The sequence below is a fragment of the Idiotropiscis lumnitzeri genome, chromosome 5 (genome assembly GCF_059441095.1).
Source record: "Idiotropiscis lumnitzeri isolate Australia: NSW breed Sydney's pygmy pipehorse chromosome 5, RoL_Ilum_1.0, whole genome shotgun sequence".
Classification (NCBI taxonomy): Eukaryota; Metazoa; Chordata; class Actinopteri; order Syngnathiformes; family Syngnathidae; genus Idiotropiscis; species Idiotropiscis lumnitzeri.
In genome coordinates this window covers 15,719,832-15,740,217 of record NC_142395.1, presented here as the reverse complement: position 1 = coordinate 15,740,217, position 20,386 = coordinate 15,719,832, and the positions used below count along the sequence as shown (strand labels likewise).

Below are 20,386 nucleotides of genomic sequence, written 5' to 3'. Positions count from 1 at the left end.
ACGCCTATTAAGTTAAGCGTACTAAGTACAAGTTCTTAAATGTAGGAATCTAAGTAAAAATTCATTAAAAAATTGTTTACCCACATATAGAACAGATATTGAACTGTAAGTTGGGTAAAAAAAAAGATGCAATATGTGTCAAAAAGCGACTAATGAAACTTTTTGAATTATTCATTCAAATCCAAAAAGTTGGGTCAAAATGAATAAGCCACCAAACAACCCACAAATTTCATGTTTTTGTCCAAAACCCAGCCACCTACCCAAATGATTGGGTTTTTGATCCATATTGGGATATTTTTTATCCAACTGTGTTCAGAGTGTAAAAAAAATAAGTGCATTCACGTCGTATTTGTACTTCATGACTTCCCCCCACTGACAGCAAATATGTGAAGGACATGGAAGTCCTCACGGGCATGTGCGTGCTTGACTGCCGTGCGTTTCTATACGCATATTTGTGTGAGCCTGGCACCAGGCAGCTGGCGGTGTTAAGGCGATGCGTCTTGCTCGAGGTGGGTACTTGGCACCGTGACACACACATGCACACATTCCACCTTTTTCCCTTTCATACTCTAACTCTGTCCTCGAGCGTGCACTTGGGCTGAACTGTAAATAGCAACGTAACCTCCTTAGTAATTAAACTGGAAAAATGTATATCATGTCCAGACAGATGAGATATGCATCTGTTTAATGTGTGACTTTAGTTCACACGCATCTTATGTCAACTCATAGCATCTCCCAATCTATTCAAGAAGTCATATTGTTTTTTTGTTTTTTTTCACTCTTAAAGGCAAGACGTGACGTATTTCTGAAGCGGAATTTGCAGTTTTCAAACTGATCGCAAGACTTGAATGTTGCCTCACTTCTCCCACCCCCAGCATCTATGACCAAAGCCACGCCCCTCACTAACGTCAAATGTTTTTTTTTTTTAAGTTTTGCATTTTATTTGTATTTAAAAAGCAGATAGGGTTATTTGGTGAGCACAAAACTCATTTTCTGGCTTCTCTTTTACCCCCCAAAGGAAGCGGCAGCTGCAGTTTCTGTTGGAGGGGCGCGGCCGGCGTGCGGGGCTCAGCCCGGAGGAGCTGCGGGACAACGGGAAGCTGGTGGGCGAAGGCCTGAGCCGAGCGCTCTTCAACTATCCCAACCGGGACGGCAGCACGGACAGCCCGGAGGTTAGCCCAAGTATTGAGAAACGGCACCCTTCAACGTTCATCGCTCAGACGATTTATTTATTTTTTTGACTTGAAAGTTTAAACTTGAGATGAACGCTGTATGTTGCCAGTGAACTCAATCCAACTCATTTCACAATAACAGCACTTTGGCAAATTGCGAACAACTAATTATTGACATGTTTTTAAAACACCATTATTTTAGCTTTTTAGTCCACTAGATTATGCTAACGCGCGAATTAGAGCCAGCAACAGTGCTTTCACCCTTATAGCAATCAATTGAAACCAAATGATTCAGCAACAACATATAGACTGACAATATATCAATACTCATATTCATTATTCCTTCATCCTTTGCATAGAGCAACAAACATTAGTTCCGTACTAAGAGGAATTTAAGTGTTATTATGAATCCCACGAGAGCTTGCACCGCTGCAATGTATACTGCCCCCAAGTGGCCAAGGCTGGAAAATCAGGAAAAAGTATTGGCATTTATATAATTTTTTAATTTATAAAGTACAATGTTATGAAGTGCCTCATTAAAATACATATTACAACAATATTTGTTGCTTTTTTTTTGGGAGGCAGCTGGAACGGATTCATGGCATTTTCATTCATTTCAATGAGAAAAGATGATTTCAGGTATGAATGTTTTGGGTTTTGAGCGTGGTCATGGAATGAATTAAACTCATATCACAAGGCAACACTCTGTACATTTAATAAAAAAATTTGCCCCCCTCTTTAAACTCCACTGTTAATGTCAGCTTTACAGATGCCATGTTTGTATTATTTGCATTAGATTATTATTTGCATATATAGGAACAAGGAACAAAATAAGAAAATGATGATCTTCTGCGTCACAGGATGGCACCACGGAGGCATCGGAGCGCGCCGCCACCGTGGACGTCTACCTTCAGGATCTGGTGCGCCGGGCGTCCGAGACCAACGTGAAGGGCGAGGCCCTGCACCGCCTGTGGCCCACCATGTTCGCAGAGATGGTGCGCGACTGCGTGCTGGAGATGAGCGACCGAGCGGCCTTCCGCCAAGCCAGCCTTGCCAAGCTGTCCAAGTGAATGAGGACAGCTCATGATGTCCATCTTGATCAGTAATCATACGTACACACACGCTAACGTCCGGACGTTTTCACAAGCACCTTCTCCACGTGGACCACTTTAAAGGCTTGTTGATTGAATGTAGTTGGGACAGCTTTGAAATGACCACAATCTGTTTTGAATGATCTTTGCCTTGTCTTAAACCTCATATGTTTGTCTCCCGTGTGTCCTGCCTGAAAGAAGACGGACGGGCACGAATCAAGACTTTGTTTTACAAACACTGACTTCCTCTGTTGTACTGCACTTAGTATTAAAAGATTCTCTTTTAACACACTCATTGGTGCACCTCATTGTGTTTTAAGCCTCTCACTGTTCTTCAAGGGAGATCCTTTACATAACAGTAGAATGTACCAGGTGAATGTATTTTTAAATAATAATACATTGTGTCTCCTTTTTTTTTTTTTGTTAATTTAAATTTTAACTAACTCGTGATCTGATTGGGTAACACAACTGTCTATCAACTGTGACTCACACAGTACAGACGCCTGCAGGGAAGAATATGAAGGAAGGGGAAAAGAATGAATTCTGCCTGGCAACAAAAGATAGCTGAATTCTGGTTGGATAAAACCTCTCACCTAAAAATACAACATAATATGACATGAGTGTGAATAATAATTTTATACATACATACATACTTATATATATGTATATATACGAATATATATATATATATATATATATATATATATATATGTGTATATATGTATGTATGTGTACTGTTCTGAACTAAGATATATATTGAAGTGATCTTTTTACTTTGTTTTTGATTTTCTTGTCTTTTGTCTTGTTTGTATGTTCAATAAATCAAACAATCATCAATTAATCAGAGATGCCTCTGCCGTCGACGAATTCAAATGGGCCGTATGGTTGTGTTCCAGCAGGGGGCGCAAAAGTGACTTTTCCTACCCGCGTGAGACTCACAGCAAAGCCTTCACATTCAGTCTTCTTTGTGTGGAAAAGTCACACGCGCTGGAGCCCAGCGGGATGACTTTTAGCGCTTCTGTGGAACTCCTCCGCACCTTTTTAAATCAGGAATGTTTGTTTCACTTGATTCGACAGGTGGTGGCAGCAGTAAAAAGCTCGGGGTAAAAAGTGGAATATGTGTTTAGCATCTGAGCAATGGTGGCGTTCTTGGAGGCTGCAGATTGGAACATGTTGCCTTAGAGGTCCACTGGAGTTCAAGTTTACCAGGAACACTCAGGTAAGTCTTCTACTTTTATTTTTTGTTTATTATTGAACGTGCTAGTTGAATTATGATCTTCCTATAATCTGTATTCATTGTAACAATTTGTTTTTCAAACCGTATTTTTTGTTTAAAAACGCTACGTACATAATTGAATGAATTTCGTTTTTTTTTTTCTTGGAGTTTTTGTTTTCACAGGTACATATTTGTTTGTCGCAATAGAGTATATATTTTAATTTAAAAATATAATTCGTTATATATAAATACATAAATCACACCAACGTATCACACTGAAAAAACAACAAACAAACCAATGCAATGTTAGAAACCAATTTTAAAAGTGCAGTTTTCAATGTTCAACCTACTAGCAACATTTGAGTATAACGTACCTCACCTAAATATCTTTTCGCCCCCCACCTCATCAAAGTTATGTCGCTGATCAACGTGTACGCGACATGCACTGCATCTAAAATATGCACGGTGTGCAAACAGACCTTAGCCAAGGCTTCTATGTTGTTCGCATGGCTTACTTTTGTTGGAGAGTTGCCAAACAATGTTACTGGCTTGTTGTTATATTATTTGGAATGCACGATCAATTAAAAATAAAGGAGAGGTGTTAACTTTCCTGACGACCTGTTGAGAGTGACAATTTTGGCAGCCATCCCTCCACATAGGAAATTACATATTGTATACATACATACTGTTAATCCAGATGATCCACATTGCACATGTTTGGTTGCATATATCGTTTTCAAATTCATCTTGTAATTTGTTGTGCTCTTGTTGGATCTTGTTATATGTTGTTCTCTAGGGTGTGATTACATTCAGCATGAAACTAAATTCAGTGTTTGAGCATGTCTAATTTGTCATTTCCGATTAGTGAGTGATCATCATCCTGCAAGAATGCGAGGAGTATACACGTGGCTTGTCAGGTAATGTTTCTTCAAAGCGGCAACATTCTTGCAATGTGTTGTTTGCCGGGAACTAATCCTCCCAATTGGCTCGCTCTGTAGGGAACTGCTGTTTATACTTTGCTTGGAAGCTGTGAGGTGTCAGCACGCTGCAGACCACAGAAAGGTGAGCAGGACCATGGTCGCACCCAAGTCAAAACACGCGTCAAGGTGCCAACCACACACAAACACATTTCGTTGCCCGGGTACCGACGCTGCATGCATCATCATAATCGCGTCTTTGTTCGTCAAATGCCTCCAAGTGAGAGGACTCTCCTCTTTCCTGCTTCCCGACAAGTGTGGAAAGCTAGTGGGAACACTCCCAAAGTGCTGAGGTGCTAATGTGTTTTTGCGAAAGCAAACTGCCACATCTGCGGCTAACTGGAAGTTCTGGTGGAGGGTGAGGGCCTGTTTATTGTTTTTTTTTTTATTCTTAACCATCACATGTATATATGATATGTGTATATAAACTTACGCTACGGTTCTTGTAATGTTTGCAAGTGATATTATATATATAAGTGAAACTTATTTATTTATGACGTTTTTAATACAACTAGCAAGTATAAAAACTATGGTCGTGCAAAAACAGCAGTGCTAGTCGTACCTCCGTGTACCGTATTTTCCGTATGTCAGGTGAAGTAGAGATAATGGGATTTAAAGAAACCATAATACTTCCGTAAAAAAAAGAAAACTAGTTAAAGCACAAAAGTAACGCAAGGAGGGAAAAAAAAAGCTTTGACGCGGCTGTCAAGTTCAACATTTTCATTTCATTTCATGTTCTATATGCCCTGATAACGTGGTTTTCTGATCAATCTCATTGTTTTCCTCATCCAGGTCCCTCAGAGGACGGGGCCCCTGCTAGACTCTGAAGCGGACCATGGAGGAATCCAAGGGTCCTGGGGTTACTGGGGGTCATGGTCGGCGTGCTCCCTGACATGTGGAGGTGGCGTGCAGGAGCGGAGTAGACCATGTCTGAAGGTCTACCCTCCCCTGCGTCCAGGCCACGTCATCTCAGCCTTGAGGCCTTCAGTTTCCGTCTATCGGGACGGCGGCCGTCATGACGGGAGGGGGAGCCCGTCTGGTGGACGCAGGTACTCGTGTCTTGTGGACAAAGACAATTTACCATTTTAGTCGACTCAAACATCCAGGATTGGGTTAATTTAAAAGACAGTAGAAAATAATTAGTGAGTTTTTTGCGATTGAAAATCAAAGAGAACCTACGAACCTAACATAAATGTTTTTTGTAATCAAAGACACACAGTTTTCAACTAATGAATGAGCCTCATGTTTTCTTCTCTGAATTTTCAAATATGCTCTTTTGTACACATCCAAGTCTGTGAAGAGTTTAAACAAGATTAATGTTCTTGCAAGCGTCAATGACAATTTCGTTTTAAACAGACTAACAAACATTTAGTATATCATGAAACTTAAATATGAAAGACCTGAACTTCACATTAGCTATGTGTGACGTGTTAGGTTTTCATAATCCTCACACAGGGTCTTCAAAAAAAGAAAATTGACACTTTTGTCAAATTGAATATATGTTGAGTTTAGAGTCTTCAACAAACCTAATGTAGGTATTTTTTTTAATCATCAAAGAGAATTAAGAGTCTTAAATGAACCTAACTGAGCCAAGGCCGTCCCCTCTAAATGCCAAATTCTGCAACCACTAGACCATCAAGAAGCAAACAGAAGCCAAGTGCTGTCTTCCTGTTCGCTTCTAACAGTTAGTAGTTGTCTGGTCTTTTTTTTTTTCAAGTTCTAGTATACATCTGCGCTTCGGGCTTACCAGTCGGGTCTGAAAGTGACTCGATGGGGCTATTATGGTGGGCCGCGGGACCCGACAAAACACCCCACCCGGCATTTTCAGTCCTTTACAAAGATCTTCTTTAAAGAGAGTCCAAGACTCAGCCGGTGCTTGGCAGCTTTGCGATCTGCAGTCCTTCCTGTTTAAACAAATCACACTGACAGCCGAGCAACTTGGGGTGCTGCTGAAGGGGACTCTTTTGGCGCTTCCAAATTTCAAGACTATTTCAGAGTTTATCGCTGCCTAACCCTGTTCTATAGGTGTATGATACCCCAGAACTACATTTTAGGTACTATTAGAACTTCGGTTGTAAACAGAGGTCAGTCCTTCTGATCGACAGTTTTTAGGCCTGACTGACCCTGACCACTTGTCACTGCCGAAATCTCTTCAGGGTGTTCAGCGCCATCATCCCGGGCAGGTACGGCTATGGAAGAACTTCGTTACGGGCTTCCCAAAGGGTGCAGCAGTCGCAACCTGTCAGACAGACACGTTCCACTGTCCCCCTTGACGGTGGCCTCCGGTCGCACCACGGACCTCACACGGAGACGCTCTGGGCGCCGCTCTACCAGCAGGGCCAGGTGGGGCTTCCTTCCAGCGGGCAAGGTTCCCGATCCCAGCAGCCGCAGCAACAACTGGAGCGACCCTACCAGCCTCTTGCCGCTTCTTCTTGTGCGGGAGAGGGCAGTCAACACAGAGTCTGCGACCATAAGGTACTATGTCCCAATGAATAGAATCCTTTAACACAAATAGCTTTAAATGTAGGTATTCAAATTCTTGAATTTAGTTCTTAAAGGGTCTTAAGTAGGAGCTTGGACAAGTCTGAAACATTGCTCCCTTAAATATTATCTTAAACTTTTTTTTTTTAGCTCTTGTATTGTCATATTATGGTTCTGGTGTACCTAATGATGTGACCAGTGAGTGTTGATTGCAATATTTTTCCCGGATCTTCCCAGCTAAAGTAACTCAGTGACCCCCAACTTGTCTATTTGAAATGGAAAACACACCCTCGGTTCTGTATAACATCACGAGCGTAAAGTAAATCAAAGCCGAGGATTGTTTAAATCGACGCGGCGGCGGGTCTTCTTTTAACAGAAACCTGATCGATGAGTCACGTCAACGTTTGCTTCTATTCGACTAATTACGTTTTTTTTCTGTGTGTGTGCGCGTGTATACATAACCTTGGTGTGCCCCTTTGGAAACAAACAGCAGGTCCATGTAAATCTGTGTTAGTATTTAAGGCCATGATAGGGTGAAGAAGAAATGTTAGTGTGGATTTTGCTATCCAAATATTATTTTTTTAATATATATGTTAGGGCTGCTTGATTATGAAAACAATGCATGAAATGCTGTATTATCGTCATCTGTTTTTAGGCCTGCCCCGCATCCAGCAAACCCATCAGAGCTGCTCAGTGCGCCACGCACGACAAGAGGCCTTTCATGGGCAGACTGTACGAGTGGGAGCCTTTCACCGAAGGTAGCACGGTGTGAATGTAAAAACACAACTTCAACAAAACCGGAATGTGCTAATTGTGGAAGTCATGTGTCATAATTCTGATATAGGCCAGGCCGTACTGAATAGTGAAAAGGGTTAAATAATTGACGTTACAAAAAAACAAGTGGTTTGTAATTATAAGAATATCCCACAAGAAGGTGTAAAAACACAACACTATTCATCTTGCATGTACACACACACACACACACACAGTAAGGCATTTAGACCAAGCCGTAAATGTTGGCAAAGACTATACAGAAAAATTGTAATGGAAATGTGGACTTCTATGGAGGAGAGAATCCCTAACTTTTTTTTCGATTTCACTTTTGACTCTACACAAGAACAACAAGAAACACTATCAATGAATTAAACCCAAGAGCAACACCGAAATTCCACCTGATGGCGCCAAAACAACACTAGTATTGAGCACAATACTACTCAGAAGAGGAAAGGTTTAAGAATGAACCAATATAGAAAAATACAAATATTTTTTGTTGGGGGGATTTTCTGCCCAGATTGGAGTTAAAATGTAAACTGTCCATGTTCTTTTAGTTGCGGGGGATCAGCACTGCGAGCTCAACTGTCGAGCCACCGGCTTTAGATTCTACGTGCGACTCTCCGACAAGGTGATTGATGGCACGCCATGCGGACCCAACAATTCTTCTGTGTGTGTAGCAGGAAAGTGTACGGTAAGATCACATGAATTCATTATATTTGATTTACTTATTTTGGGGTGGGGAGGGTGGTCTTGAGCTGAAAAAGGTTTGAGCAGTGCACTAAACATGAAGGCGATTAGAATGGGGTGGTGATTGTGGCCACAAGGGGGCAGAATATTTGAAGAGAGCTCTCCTACAGTGAATCTGAGGTCCACCGGAATTTGCGCTGTGGGATATTTGTACAGTGTTTCAATCCAAGTGGCTAAAACACACGTGCTAGAATTGGACCGACACGTCGTTGCGTGGGAGCGAACACACAACACGAATGTTGTGATCCACAGTGGTTCCTTCACTTCCTGCACCATCTTCACACTTCTTCTCATTGAGATTTTTCCCGCATCACTCCTTTGGAGCCTCTCAGCTGTTCGAACCATTCCGCTCGGAAATTCCCCCCCCAAACGGCTAGCGATAACCTCAAAACATCTGTTATAATGTGATTCGCAACTGTTCGCCTCATTTCAAATCCAACGCTGATAAGCAATTTTAAAAAAGGTGCAGCTAACATGGAGCCTGTTGTACTGCAGTCTCCAGAGCTCCAACAGCAAGCTATGCTCTAGTTATTTTCTTTGAGAGGTGACTTAGGGTAGCTAAACAAAGGGGGGAATTGAGACCAGAATAAACTAAGCTGTTTGAATATTGTAATGAGTTTATAAAGTCTGCCTAGCAACAATCGACAATTAACAATCGAAAAAAAAAGACACGTCATTTGCTGTTTCTCAATATCAAGAATGCAAGTCTTTACAAGTCACGAACATATAACTTTCATTCAGATGCGCTCAGTTACAAGTTTGAGTGCCATAGAAAAGTGTTTGCGACTGAAATGGCATTGAATGCAGCCGGTGAATAAGCAAGCAATTTGACATCCCGTTCATGCGTCTGCACTGTCTGTCACTGGACCGAGAGGTGCGTCACGTTTACCGGTAGAACAAGTCAAATACAACTGCAGTCGGTTCGCGCGTGACAACTTCGGAGTTGAGGACAGTGACGACCCGCGGACAATGTAACGGTCTGCCAAGCTCGCATGTACACGTTTCAATGTCTAATGAAAGTGCCTGTTGGAGAGCTCATTGCTTACGAGTGGATACATAAAAACTAAAAAACTGCATGAGGAGAGATTTTCCACCCACACATCATTTAAAATAGTGTTGCTGCACAATATATGGAAAAAAATATTGTTATTGTGATCATGTCACATGCGGTGCAGAATACAGAATGCAAAAGACTTGCATGCTTTAATCTAATGTTGATCAATCGGATGCAAAATTAAATGTGCAGTCGGAGAACAGTATTTTGGGGCATTTCGAACACTAAATAACTTAATTAGATACAATTACATTTATAGTTTTTCGCATGAAATTTTTTTTTTTTTCATTTAGATAGATCGCAATAATATTGATATTGCAATATGCAACACCCAACACCTATGTCGCATATTGCATGTTTTGCCTATAAGATTATTGTGTATAATAATATATAATGTATGGTATCTTTGAGTATCATTTCAGTATCTCGAGGCTGTACTCTTTTTTTCTATTTTTTTGAATGGAGCATTAGTGAAATGTTAACATTTCTTTTACAGGATTAATTAGATGTATATTTACTTGTCATAACTTAATAAACAGTGCAACTGACATATGGAAAGCGCTTTGTAACAGCTCCAGCTGTTGTGGAATGCGCGATATAAATAAAGTTGTATTGTATTGTATTCTACATCACTGTTAATGAATAAATGATTCAACATTTTCCTGAAAGAGAGCAGCAATTGAACTTCCTGTCTCCCGAAAGAGCTTCTGGAAATGTCGAGCTTTTCCCGAGCCAAACATGCAGAGGGAAAAAAAACTTCCTGAGGGTGGACACAAACGTGCCAAGCATCACTACAGCTAAACGTCAAGCACAGACTTTTAAAGTCACTCGCCAGTATTATCTTTGCACATGTCTGCTTCTGATACACTAATCCAGAACACACGCTTCAGATCTGTGAAGAATGCTAACAAAATTCCATTTGCTTCTGAATGTATTCACTGTAGAGGTTCCCAACCACCGGGCCGCGGACCGGATTTGAACTGGTCTGCGGCGGGCAGTATGGATGAAAAAAAAAAAAGAAAAAAAAAACTAGCAGTACTTCTGGTTTATTTATTATTTGAAGCTAAAAAATAGCCCATTTTGAAAAGTGACAGCCTTCTCTCCGCTACATCAATCAATGACTCGTGACGAGTGATCATGGTCACGGATCATGTTTGACCCGTGATCCGTTTGGATCAAACACCACAGTTCGGGCGGAATGGCTGGTGAAAATAACGCAATCACATTGGGGCAACATAATTAGTCCACAATCACATAAATATAAATAACATTTTCAGAGTTATTCAGTTACTTCCAAACTTTCTCCGAAAGAGAATCCCAGTCGTGACAATACCTCGTCGTTACGAGGCCGTGGTCGTCCCCTGAAAATATTTTCCTAAACAGCTCATTAGTCTCTCAATTCCTCTTTAACCGTCCACTCACTCCAGCTTCCTAAAAATCCTCCGCAAACCCTCATGTCTCTCTCACCCCTCCCCTGCACCTCCCCTCCAACCCTCGGCTCTCTTTACAAAGAGGGAGCTCGAAGGATGGTTGGTGTCGTTTTTTGGGAGCGAGTGCTCAGTTACGTTTCGGGGAGAATGCTGCCAGTACCGAGCCTGCTTCTGCTGGCCTGCCTCCACGTGCAAGGGAAGCCGAGGTCTCAGGTAGGACCTGTTGTGCGCGATACCTGACGGAACGTTGGGAATACTAGACCACCTTGTTGTGATGTTGCAGTTGCTTTTGGTTAAGTGGATGTCAGAATAAGTCCAGTGCAGGTTTCCTGATTTGGTCCAGCAACTTGGACTTGGTTTTGCCCTCGTAGATGCTATGATGGTGTAGAAGTGGAGGTGACTCTATTAGGACTAGCTGGAATTTGCATGTCACCACCATTGTAGCTCGAACCTACTTGATGATGTGAAGTGCCTAGGGTCATTAATGCAAGTGTGACCCCCACTCCCCAATCCACCACCTACCCCTGTGGTCGGAAATATGATGCTACTCGCAATTGGAGCGTGTTGGTGTGAATCTTAATGTCACAGATGTAATATTATGAGGGCAGAATTATACGTTGATGATAATAATAATGTCATTCATACAGATTTTGCCCATTGTGAAAATTAGATCATTATAATACAATTACCAATACTTAATTTGATGAGAGAAAATCTTTTACAAGAACAGTCATAATATGCCACAATATGACAAGAAACCAGTGGCTTCTCTGTATATTCCAGATTTTCTGGAAAGATTCCCCGATATACACGGGAGTTCACTGTATTGTGATAATAACAGCACAAAAAAACGACAGGCAGCGATGTCATGGTCACTTTTAAGCGCTGGCTCTACGTTGAAAAACTTTCTTTAAGATGACCGACTATCCTGGCATGTGGGCGGCACATGCACATGGAACGCAACCTTCCACTTAAGTCGACTTCCAGATTCAGTGTCCCGTCAAGCCATCACTATACATTCTTCAATGTTGGCTGGATAGTCCCTAAAGGAAAGTTGATGGCATTTCCAGATGCGATGTCAAAGCTCGCAAGAAAATATTTGATCTTATTTGTGTTTGTGCGTGTATGTGAAGAGCGCTACGAATCCCAGCGTGTCCACTAAACAGTCGCCTCTTGCTCATAAATACGTGATAAAATATTGCGCTGTGGTGCCATCCTGTTACGGCTTCAGAGCATCAGCTTCCCTTTTCTCCCTGCAGATAGGACGACTTTCATGTTCATTATTAACACTTGATTATATTTATAAATTTTAAAGTCAACCAATCGCTGCAGTTAAATTTTTCACATGTTTGATCTGCAATGAATAGGCGTAAATGCATACAATTGGCGGAATTAGAATGCTAATGCTAAGAATAAATCCAGATCACGTGAACGCTTGCGCTGTTGTCCATTTTAGTCGCAACATGTTATGTATTAAGATTCCGTTTCGCCTGAAGTGTCGAAATAGTCTTGAAAGTGCAATTAAATGACTCACTTTTTCTGGATTTAATTGAAATTAATTAAATTTAGTCCCAGTCCTACTTTAAGTAAAAGCTACTAGTTTTGGTAAGGAATGTTCTTTCCACCGGGATACATATACTCCTTCAGAGATTGGATGTAATTCCAAGCACCTGTGGCAGAGACCTTATATTAAATGCTAGTCTAATACGTTTGTTTTAAGGACTTTACTCTATATAAACCACAAGGCTTGCTTGGTTGTGGAATTTATGTTCTTAAAAAAAAAAAAGAGACAGGAATGTTGTAATCCTCCATCTGAATGTCAGAGTGCTTAACCTTGTTAGCATCGTGGGAAGACTATGTAAGCGCCTGAGGCCAACGTGTCTACGACACTGCAAGATTTGATATCAATGATACCAAGGTCAAGTACAAATCCGGGCTAGTTTCGCAAATACCAGTAAATTCTGATGCTTTTTTTCCCCATATTAAAGGTGTTCGCGTCGTCTAATTGAAACGAATGTACCCGTCTCAAATTCTGGTATCAATGAATATCAATTCCATCTTGTATCGATATTTGAATCGAACTTCCGCACAGTACTGAGAGGTAATGTGTGGGAAAAATACACCCAGGATTTCTTTTTAAGACCCTCTTGTTTTCAGACTTGACTCCGCTAGTAACCACTTCCAGATGAAGGTGGGCTTCAGTGCCGCTTTAAATGATTACACTGAAAAGAAACTTGGTTTTACTGGAGAAAGCTTGCAGATGGCGGCTAGGAGCACTGCAATGAGAGAAAAAAAAAAAAAAAAAAGAAGAGGTTTCTGTTTTACAAAGTCACATTCTAGATTTCTGAGGTTTTATTTACAGTGTTTCACCCCCCGCCCTGCTATGAGTGAGTAATTAAATAATTCAATATAATTGCCTTTCCATGCCACAAGACTGTGGCAAAGAACTACTTTTATCTCACTAATCCTCCTCAACTCACTTCAACATAGTTCAGATGCCACAAGATGCGTCCCAAAGCATTATTTAACTCCAAATTAAGCTCATCAATTCACTTCAAGATAGTTCCTTGGTATCAAAATGACACATCATTTAATACTTGTATTGCTTTAGCATCAAAACCAGCACATTTTTCAGTCAATAACAATATAGCAATAAAAAAATGTGAAAAGATGCTAAGCTAGGTGGAATCTACCTGAAGCAGTTTATTTTCACTTTAACAATTCTACCATTTTCTGGCGCAATTTCATCTAGACCACGAGTTCTGTGTCCAACCAGTTTACGCTTTTGAATGATTTTCCGAGGTCTTCATTGTAGTTTCACTTACGTGCCTCTGGAGCCGAGAGAGGACTAAGCTTCCATTATGCTCGACTGACTACTAGTTTAAACATTTCAATTCAAATTCATACTCTCTTCATTCTTGTTTTTCGGAGCTATTTCTTGAAACTCTCAGAGATGACAAATGATGCCATCAAATGCCTTGTCTAAAGTAGTAACTATCACGGTAATTGACGTCAAGAGCTCTGCATGCTGGGAGCCAAGTTTAGCCTGGGTTGTTTCGGAGTGTCTTTGCCGCATGAGCATTTTCCCCTAAAATTAAACATTCAAGGCTAATGTTTTAAGATGAATTTAAGATCATATTAAAGCTTTTTGGGAACTCGCTTACATTCTTCAAACCTCCACATAGGTATGAACCAGTGATATGCAGTGAGGCGCTCACATTGGAGTCAGATTTACGCAGAGTGGCGTGGCAGCCTGACATTAAAAAATGATTAAAAAAAATATATATCTCCGTCCTTTTCACACACACATTTGGCCAAAATGAGCATTGCCTTTACAGATGCTTAGATAGACATATTAGCCATCGTGACTTCTTAATTACAGGCTACCCACTCATGAAAAAGTGCAAAGTGGAGCGAGCGCCAAATAGGAATTTTAATTAGCTGATCATTGTGAGTGCTAGTTTAGAAACATTATAATATGAGGTATAAAAAAAGTCTGACTTACATTTGGAGCAAAATTTTGGAGTTAGCGAATGGCAAAGAAGAATTGCAGGAACGTGACCCTGAGTGTTCTCCTACGCCCTCTTCAGTGTGGCAAGAGTACTGTTTGCCTTGTAGTTCTGTAGTTTGGTGTGATCAGCAGGATTGAATATGTGACACACGGATATTAAATGCATTAGCATAGCCGGAAAATTAAAGCGCACCTCAAAAGTGTCTCTAGAAACATTGCGGTGGAGATGAGAGTGAGGGACACTTGCCAATTGCGAGCCTCAACCCGGTTCATGAGGATTGCGCAATCTGAGGTGAGGTGAGACTGCTTGCTGCAGCACTTGTCATCTCACATGTTTTTAGACAGCAAACACACAAATTCGGCAGTTTTGACATTGTTGCATTGGAAGGGAGTTTCTGTATTAAAGCACAGACCAGAGAACTAAAGAATCTTATTTAATCATTATTTTTGTAATTTTTCCTCTTCATGATGCCGACACTTTGACAACTCTGACCCAGTGCAAGGTTGACATTGTTATTGTTCTGACGTCTTTGAGAATTTTCTTTTTCTTAAAATTGTCATTTATTTTTTTACTATGAAAAAGACACGTCTTGATTTGTTTAGCTGCAAAGCTACGACTGTTTCATGTCATTTTGACAAAGTTGAAAAGTTGAGGCATCTGTTTCATGATGATTTTCTGATTTCCCGTCAGGGAGCCTCACATGTTTTAACTTTAGTCGTCGTATGAGATTTCATCGACCAGTCCGATTAGGGAAGCATAAATCACGCCGCGTGTTTCCATTGAGATGCATTGTTGCCGTCTGCGTGGTCGGGGATAACCCCGTGTCAGCGTTTGTTTTACGAGGGGAGCGTTTGACTGCTCTGATGGTGTCGTGTGAGGTGTGACGGATTTTACGCTGACACGGTAGAGCCGTTTAATGCTCGTCATGTCACCAACAGCTCTTCATCGCTGCATTTTTATTCTTTTTTCCACTGGGGACTTTTTATTTGTTGGACGATACGCTCGTTGGAAACATTAAATGCAAATGGAACGACATGCCTTTTAGGCAGAACACGGTGTCACGGGACATTGCCTCGACTGTTTTGCGCTTTCACACAGTGACACGGCAATCATGCCATCAGATAATTAGATGGCACACCTCTGCCCTGATATTTTGTTTCACACCGACATCCTGCAAAATTGGCTTTTCAAAGCCATAAAAGATTCAACGGAATTCGTACAAAAAGAAAAAGGAAAAAAATATTAGTTTTTAACACATAAATATTCGGGGGAAGTTTAGTTTTAACATGGATTTAAAAGCATTTGCACTCTGTGTTGACTTCAATTGTGTTGGTAGCTTATTTCGTTTACATGCAGCAGAACAGATAAATGCTGATTCACCATATATGCTTTTGAACTCTGGGCTTTTGTTTTCACATGAACTAGCCATCTAACAGTCCTTTCTGGATGCCCCTCATAGAGTCCAGGCTGCGATGGCATCCTGGGCTCCGGGAAGGTGATGGACAAGTGCGGCGTGTGCGGTGGCGACAACACCACCTGTCGACTCGTGTCCGGAGTCTTCCGCCACTCTCTGACCAAGATTGGCTACCACAAGATTGCTGAGATCCCGCCGGGAGCCACCAAGATCAACATCACTGAGATGGCCAAGAGCCGCAACTATCTTGGTGAGAACTAACGACTCTCTACTTTCAAAAAGCCTGGAAAAAATAGCTATATTAAATCTGTCTACTGACAATGTGGTAAGTCACATTTTGACATTCTTAAATGTCATAGAAGTACAAGCAATAAGTCAAGCACAGTCAATATATAATTGAGAATGTGTTGACAAAAAAAAAAAGTTAGAAATAACAACATAATTGTTTTTCTATTAACTGTACTGGCGATGTGCGTCGTTAAAGTGTAAAAGTAAGTTAACCACAGTTAATATATAGTTAGGAATAAGTGCACACAAGAAGCCAATGTGAAGTCTACTAAACGTGTTTGAGTCACAACATTCATTCATTTGTTTCTGTTCATGTGTAATTATGAATAAGTGTCTTGAAAAGGACAAAAATGAGAAACAAAGAAAAAGCAGAGAAAATATTTTTTTAAGTTGCATTTTTGAGATCTTAACTGTCATACAAGTAAAAAAAGAAGTCAACCGTATTTACTATGTCATTGGAAATAAATGTTAAGTGGCACAAAAAGCCAAGGATGTTTTTTTTTTTTTTAATTAATGGAAACTCGGAAATTTTCTTGACAATGTTCCATGCGGTCCCACTAGTGTAAAGCCTTGTGTTTAATATTGCGTTTGTGGAATATGAATTAAGCAGCAAAACGTTCCGGCTTTCATCCACATAAGCGGGCGGCCATTTTGCCACTTGCTGTCCACTGAAAAATACATTCCAGTTTCGCGGGGCTCAGGTAACGACCAATCGCGGCTCATCTGTTTTCAGAGTTTGGTCGTGTGACGTTACTTGATTTGGTCCGACAATAATCCGTTTAATGTTTTTAATTGGTGTTGACCATTTTTTAAGCAGATGTTGGAATGTTGTGTAATGAAACCAGAACCCAGCTCCAAACCCTAAGAACTGCATCACCACCACCACAACCACTCCTTTGATGAAAATGCACACTTTGAATAAAAGACCCTTCAACCACAAACATAAACCACTTCTTTTTTTTTTAAATTAAGTTGTAAGTTTTAAATTTGAATCTAAAAGGCTCCTTTCTGTCATGGGAATTCACTTGAGCAGGCTATGCCACATGTGATCCCGTCATAAAACCGAGGCAAAGCAGCATGTGCCTCATTCACGTTATATGTTTGTGATGAACAAGTTTGCAACCTCGAATGTTGCATTTCCTCTGCAAACCTTATGAAGTGTCCTCCTCAAGTCATATCGAACAACAGGGTTTGTAATGGATTTCTCATGAGCAAACACATCCCACGTATTCCCTCAGTGAGTCTCTTTTCTGGGTCCTAATGTGCTTTCACTTGATCCAAACAGTCTTTTACAAGTCTAAAGTTACCCTCCTAATGCATTTCTGACCTTCTCCTTTGCCTAATCCGCTGAGTGTTTTGGCCAAAAAGGTCTTCCAGTGAAAAAGGATTAGGTTAGGTTTTCAAGGTTAGTTACGTAGACGAGTAATTTGCCAATGTTTTCTTACGACGAAAAATCCTCAACGCTGCACATTTGGAGTTTTCTTTGGCTTTTTTGTGACACTTATTCCAAAAGAAGGAGCAGTCTCAATAGGGGCTGTTAAAAGAAAAATCGCTCGTTATCTTAGTTAACCTGGACTATTTTGATAATAATAATATATAATAATTATTTTTTTTAACTTATTTTTACACTTGCACAAACTAGTATGAGTAATATTATTCATGATGTGACGGAGTTCACAATTAGGTTTTTAACATGAACTGTTTCCTATTTTTACATTTGATTAAAAAACAAAACAAAGCATGTTTATTTAATTAAATATGAATTTCAAAATTGTGGTTAGCTTATTTTTATATGTATTCCTGCATTCCTTTATTTTCCTTTACCTATCTTCATTTTATTAGTCCATGCATTCACATGTCACATATTGTATTACTCAAATTTAAAATCATTTTTAAAAAGCGCTTTGGTGCTGAACGTGTGTGTATATGCGTTGTAAATTTGTATTTTAAACAAAAAAGACAGGAGTTTAACTTAGTTTTATGCTTTTTCTTTTTTTCAAAATGTAAATAAAAATGGTTAATTTCTTAACTTTATTCTTACATTTTATAAAAAACAAAACAGGTGTTTAACTTTCCATTTGTACTTTTCTAAAATAAAAAAATAATTGAATTGTGAAAAATAAAACATTTATATTCTTACATTTTTTTTTTACATGTATTCTATATTAGAAATATATACTTATTTTAGTTCACTCGTCTTTAAACTTGTTTTGTTTAAAAAAAATAATAATAATTTCCTTTTACACCTTTTTTTCTATTCCCAAGATTTCCCATGAGGGGGAAAAATGTTTAAAACTGGGAATGAATCGTGACAAACATTTTGCCTTTAAAAGATCACGTCGTCATTAATGTCTCAATTTTCCACAGCCCTCCAAAGCCGCTCGGGACGGTCCATCATCAATGGCAATTGGGCTATCGACCGGCCGGGCAAGTATGAGGGCGGGGGCACAATGTTCACTTACCGCCGACCCAATGAGATCAGCAGCACTGCTGGGGAGTCCCTTCTGGCCGAGGGGCCCACCAATGAGATCTTGGACATTTATGCAAGTTAAAAACAAAATTGCACATACATGATTGTACATTGCCATACATTTTTAACCCGGGGAATTCTCCACTTCCCTCAGTTGATCTTCCAGCAGCCCAACACAGGCGTTCACTATGAATACGTGGTCGCCTCGGAGACATCGCAAGGTAAACAAGACTCCCAAGCTCAGAGGTCACGTGATACTCCCAGCCCTGCCCAGTACATTATTACCTATCATGCATTGAACTTAACTCGAATCAATCACGCATCTTAGTGAACGCGGTGAACGAGCAGCAAACGGGGCACGACGATTCCCAACGGGGGAACTACGACCCAGCCGGCGGGGGGAGGTACCCGCCTCATCGTCATGACAACCAGGCGCCACGTCGCCAACGGGAATACAGCTGGAAGATGGCTGGCACCAGCGAGTGCAGCGCCTCTTGCGGTAAAGGTGAGATGACGCTCCCCAAAAAACTGCCCCTCATAGTTGTTGGTGGTTGGGAATGAAATTTTTTAAGGAATATTTTTTGTAATTTCACGTATAGATAAAATAAATGAGGTCAGAATTTAGAATTAATTAATATAAATAAAAATTAATTAGATTAGAATTAATTAGAATTAATTCATAAAGAATTAATATTCAGACAGGAATTAAGTCTGAATATTACAAGTTTAACAATACAATGAAATAGTTCAAGAAAAAAATTGCACTGCTGCATTAATACAATGTTTTTGTTATAAATGAAACTAATTATGTTAATACTATACATACTGTATCCTATGCTATATAAATTTAGCACAGACACATTTGTATGGATGATGTGACCCTAAATGTAATGTTGACGCTTATTTAAAAAAATATCTTCACCTTTTTTTCTATTACATATGCTTTTGAGCTATTTTTAATTTTGACCTTATATAATATATCTATATATTTATATCTATCTATCTATCTATCTCTATATATATATATATATATATATATATATATGTATGTATAATAACGTGCGCAATACGGATTTGTGTGTTAATGTTTTGCATATTACCATGTGTAGGTTTCAAGCATCCCATCTTCCACTGCGTACGCCGACTGAACCAGGTCCAGGTCCAAGACATTTTGTGCGACAGCAGCAGTAAACCAGTGCAGCAGGAGGAAGCGTGCAACCTGCAAGCCTGCCCTGCATTGTGGGTCATTTGGCATTGTTTTCTTGCTGTAAAATATCATATTTCCCCATATATATGTATATATACGTGTGCGTGTGCGTGCGTATTTAATCAAATTTTATATATTTTTGCACATTCTCTCTCTTTAGCTCTCTCTATCTATGAAAAAATTGAAATATAGTGGTAAAAATTATCTGTAAAAATGAGGGCTTTCCTCCTAAGAAATGTTTGGTTCTTTCTGCAGTTAAGTAAAAAAACACTTGTTTGTCATTTTTTGTCTTACCTTTTTTCAGCTGGGACATCGGCGAATGGTCGGAATGCAGCAAGACGTGCGGTCTGGGCACGCAGCAGCGTCAGGTCCTTTGTCGCCAAACCTATGCCAACCGTACCCACAATGTGCACGCCAGCCACTGCGGGCACCTGCAGCGGCCCGAGACCTCCGGCACCTGCCAGACCAAGATCTGCAGCGAGTGGCGCATCCGCTCAGAGTGGAGTGCCGTGAGTGTCAGCTGTCAGTCATGGCAAGGGTGATTGATCGTTTG

The 20,386-nt window shown here is 40.3% G+C and overlaps 2 protein-coding genes across 6 annotated transcripts in view; both read left to right on the top strand.

Moving 5' to 3' along the window:
* lrrc49 (leucine rich repeat containing 49) overlaps positions 1-2,571 on the top strand; it is a 32,551-nt gene extending 29,980 nt beyond the window's left edge. For 2 of the 3 annotated variants that reach the window (XM_088295973.1, XM_088295974.1), the window contains 2 exons: positions 1,019-1,172; positions 2,033-2,571. In XM_088295973.1, coding sequence (XP_088152099.1) covers positions 1,019-1,172; positions 2,033-2,242 — 364 coding nt within the window. In that variant the 3' untranslated portion in view covers positions 2,243-2,571. Of the gene's footprint in view, positions 1-1,018; positions 1,173-2,032 lie in introns of those variants that run through there. The other variant, XR_015843170.1, reaches the window with a different exon arrangement.
* Positions 2,572-3,199: 628 nt separating this feature from the next.
* thsd4 (thrombospondin type 1 domain containing 4) overlaps positions 3,200-20,386 on the top strand; it is a 22,296-nt gene continuing 5,109 nt past the window's right edge. Inside the window, exons 1-13 of one of the 3 annotated variants that reach the window (XM_088296866.1) lie at positions 3,200-3,482; positions 4,345-4,396; positions 4,478-4,541; positions 5,249-5,505; positions 6,613-6,931; positions 7,593-7,695; positions 8,266-8,339; positions 15,914-16,118; positions 18,524-18,699; positions 18,781-18,847; positions 18,955-19,131; positions 19,736-19,865; positions 20,138-20,342. In XM_088296866.1, the coding sequence (XP_088152992.1) occupies positions 4,368-4,396; positions 4,478-4,541; positions 5,249-5,505; positions 6,613-6,931; positions 7,593-7,695; positions 8,266-8,339; positions 15,914-16,118; positions 18,524-18,699; positions 18,781-18,847; positions 18,955-19,131; positions 19,736-19,865; positions 20,138-20,342 (1,806 nt within the window). In that variant the 5' untranslated portion in view covers positions 3,200-3,482; positions 4,345-4,367. Of the gene's footprint in view, positions 3,483-4,344; positions 4,397-4,477; positions 4,542-5,248; positions 5,506-6,612; positions 6,932-7,592; positions 7,696-8,265; positions 8,403-11,042; positions 11,156-15,913; positions 16,119-18,523; positions 18,700-18,780; positions 18,848-18,954; positions 19,132-19,735; positions 19,866-20,137; positions 20,343-20,386 lie in introns of those variants that run through there. The other 2 variants (XM_088296865.1, XM_088296867.1) reach the window with 2 other exon arrangements.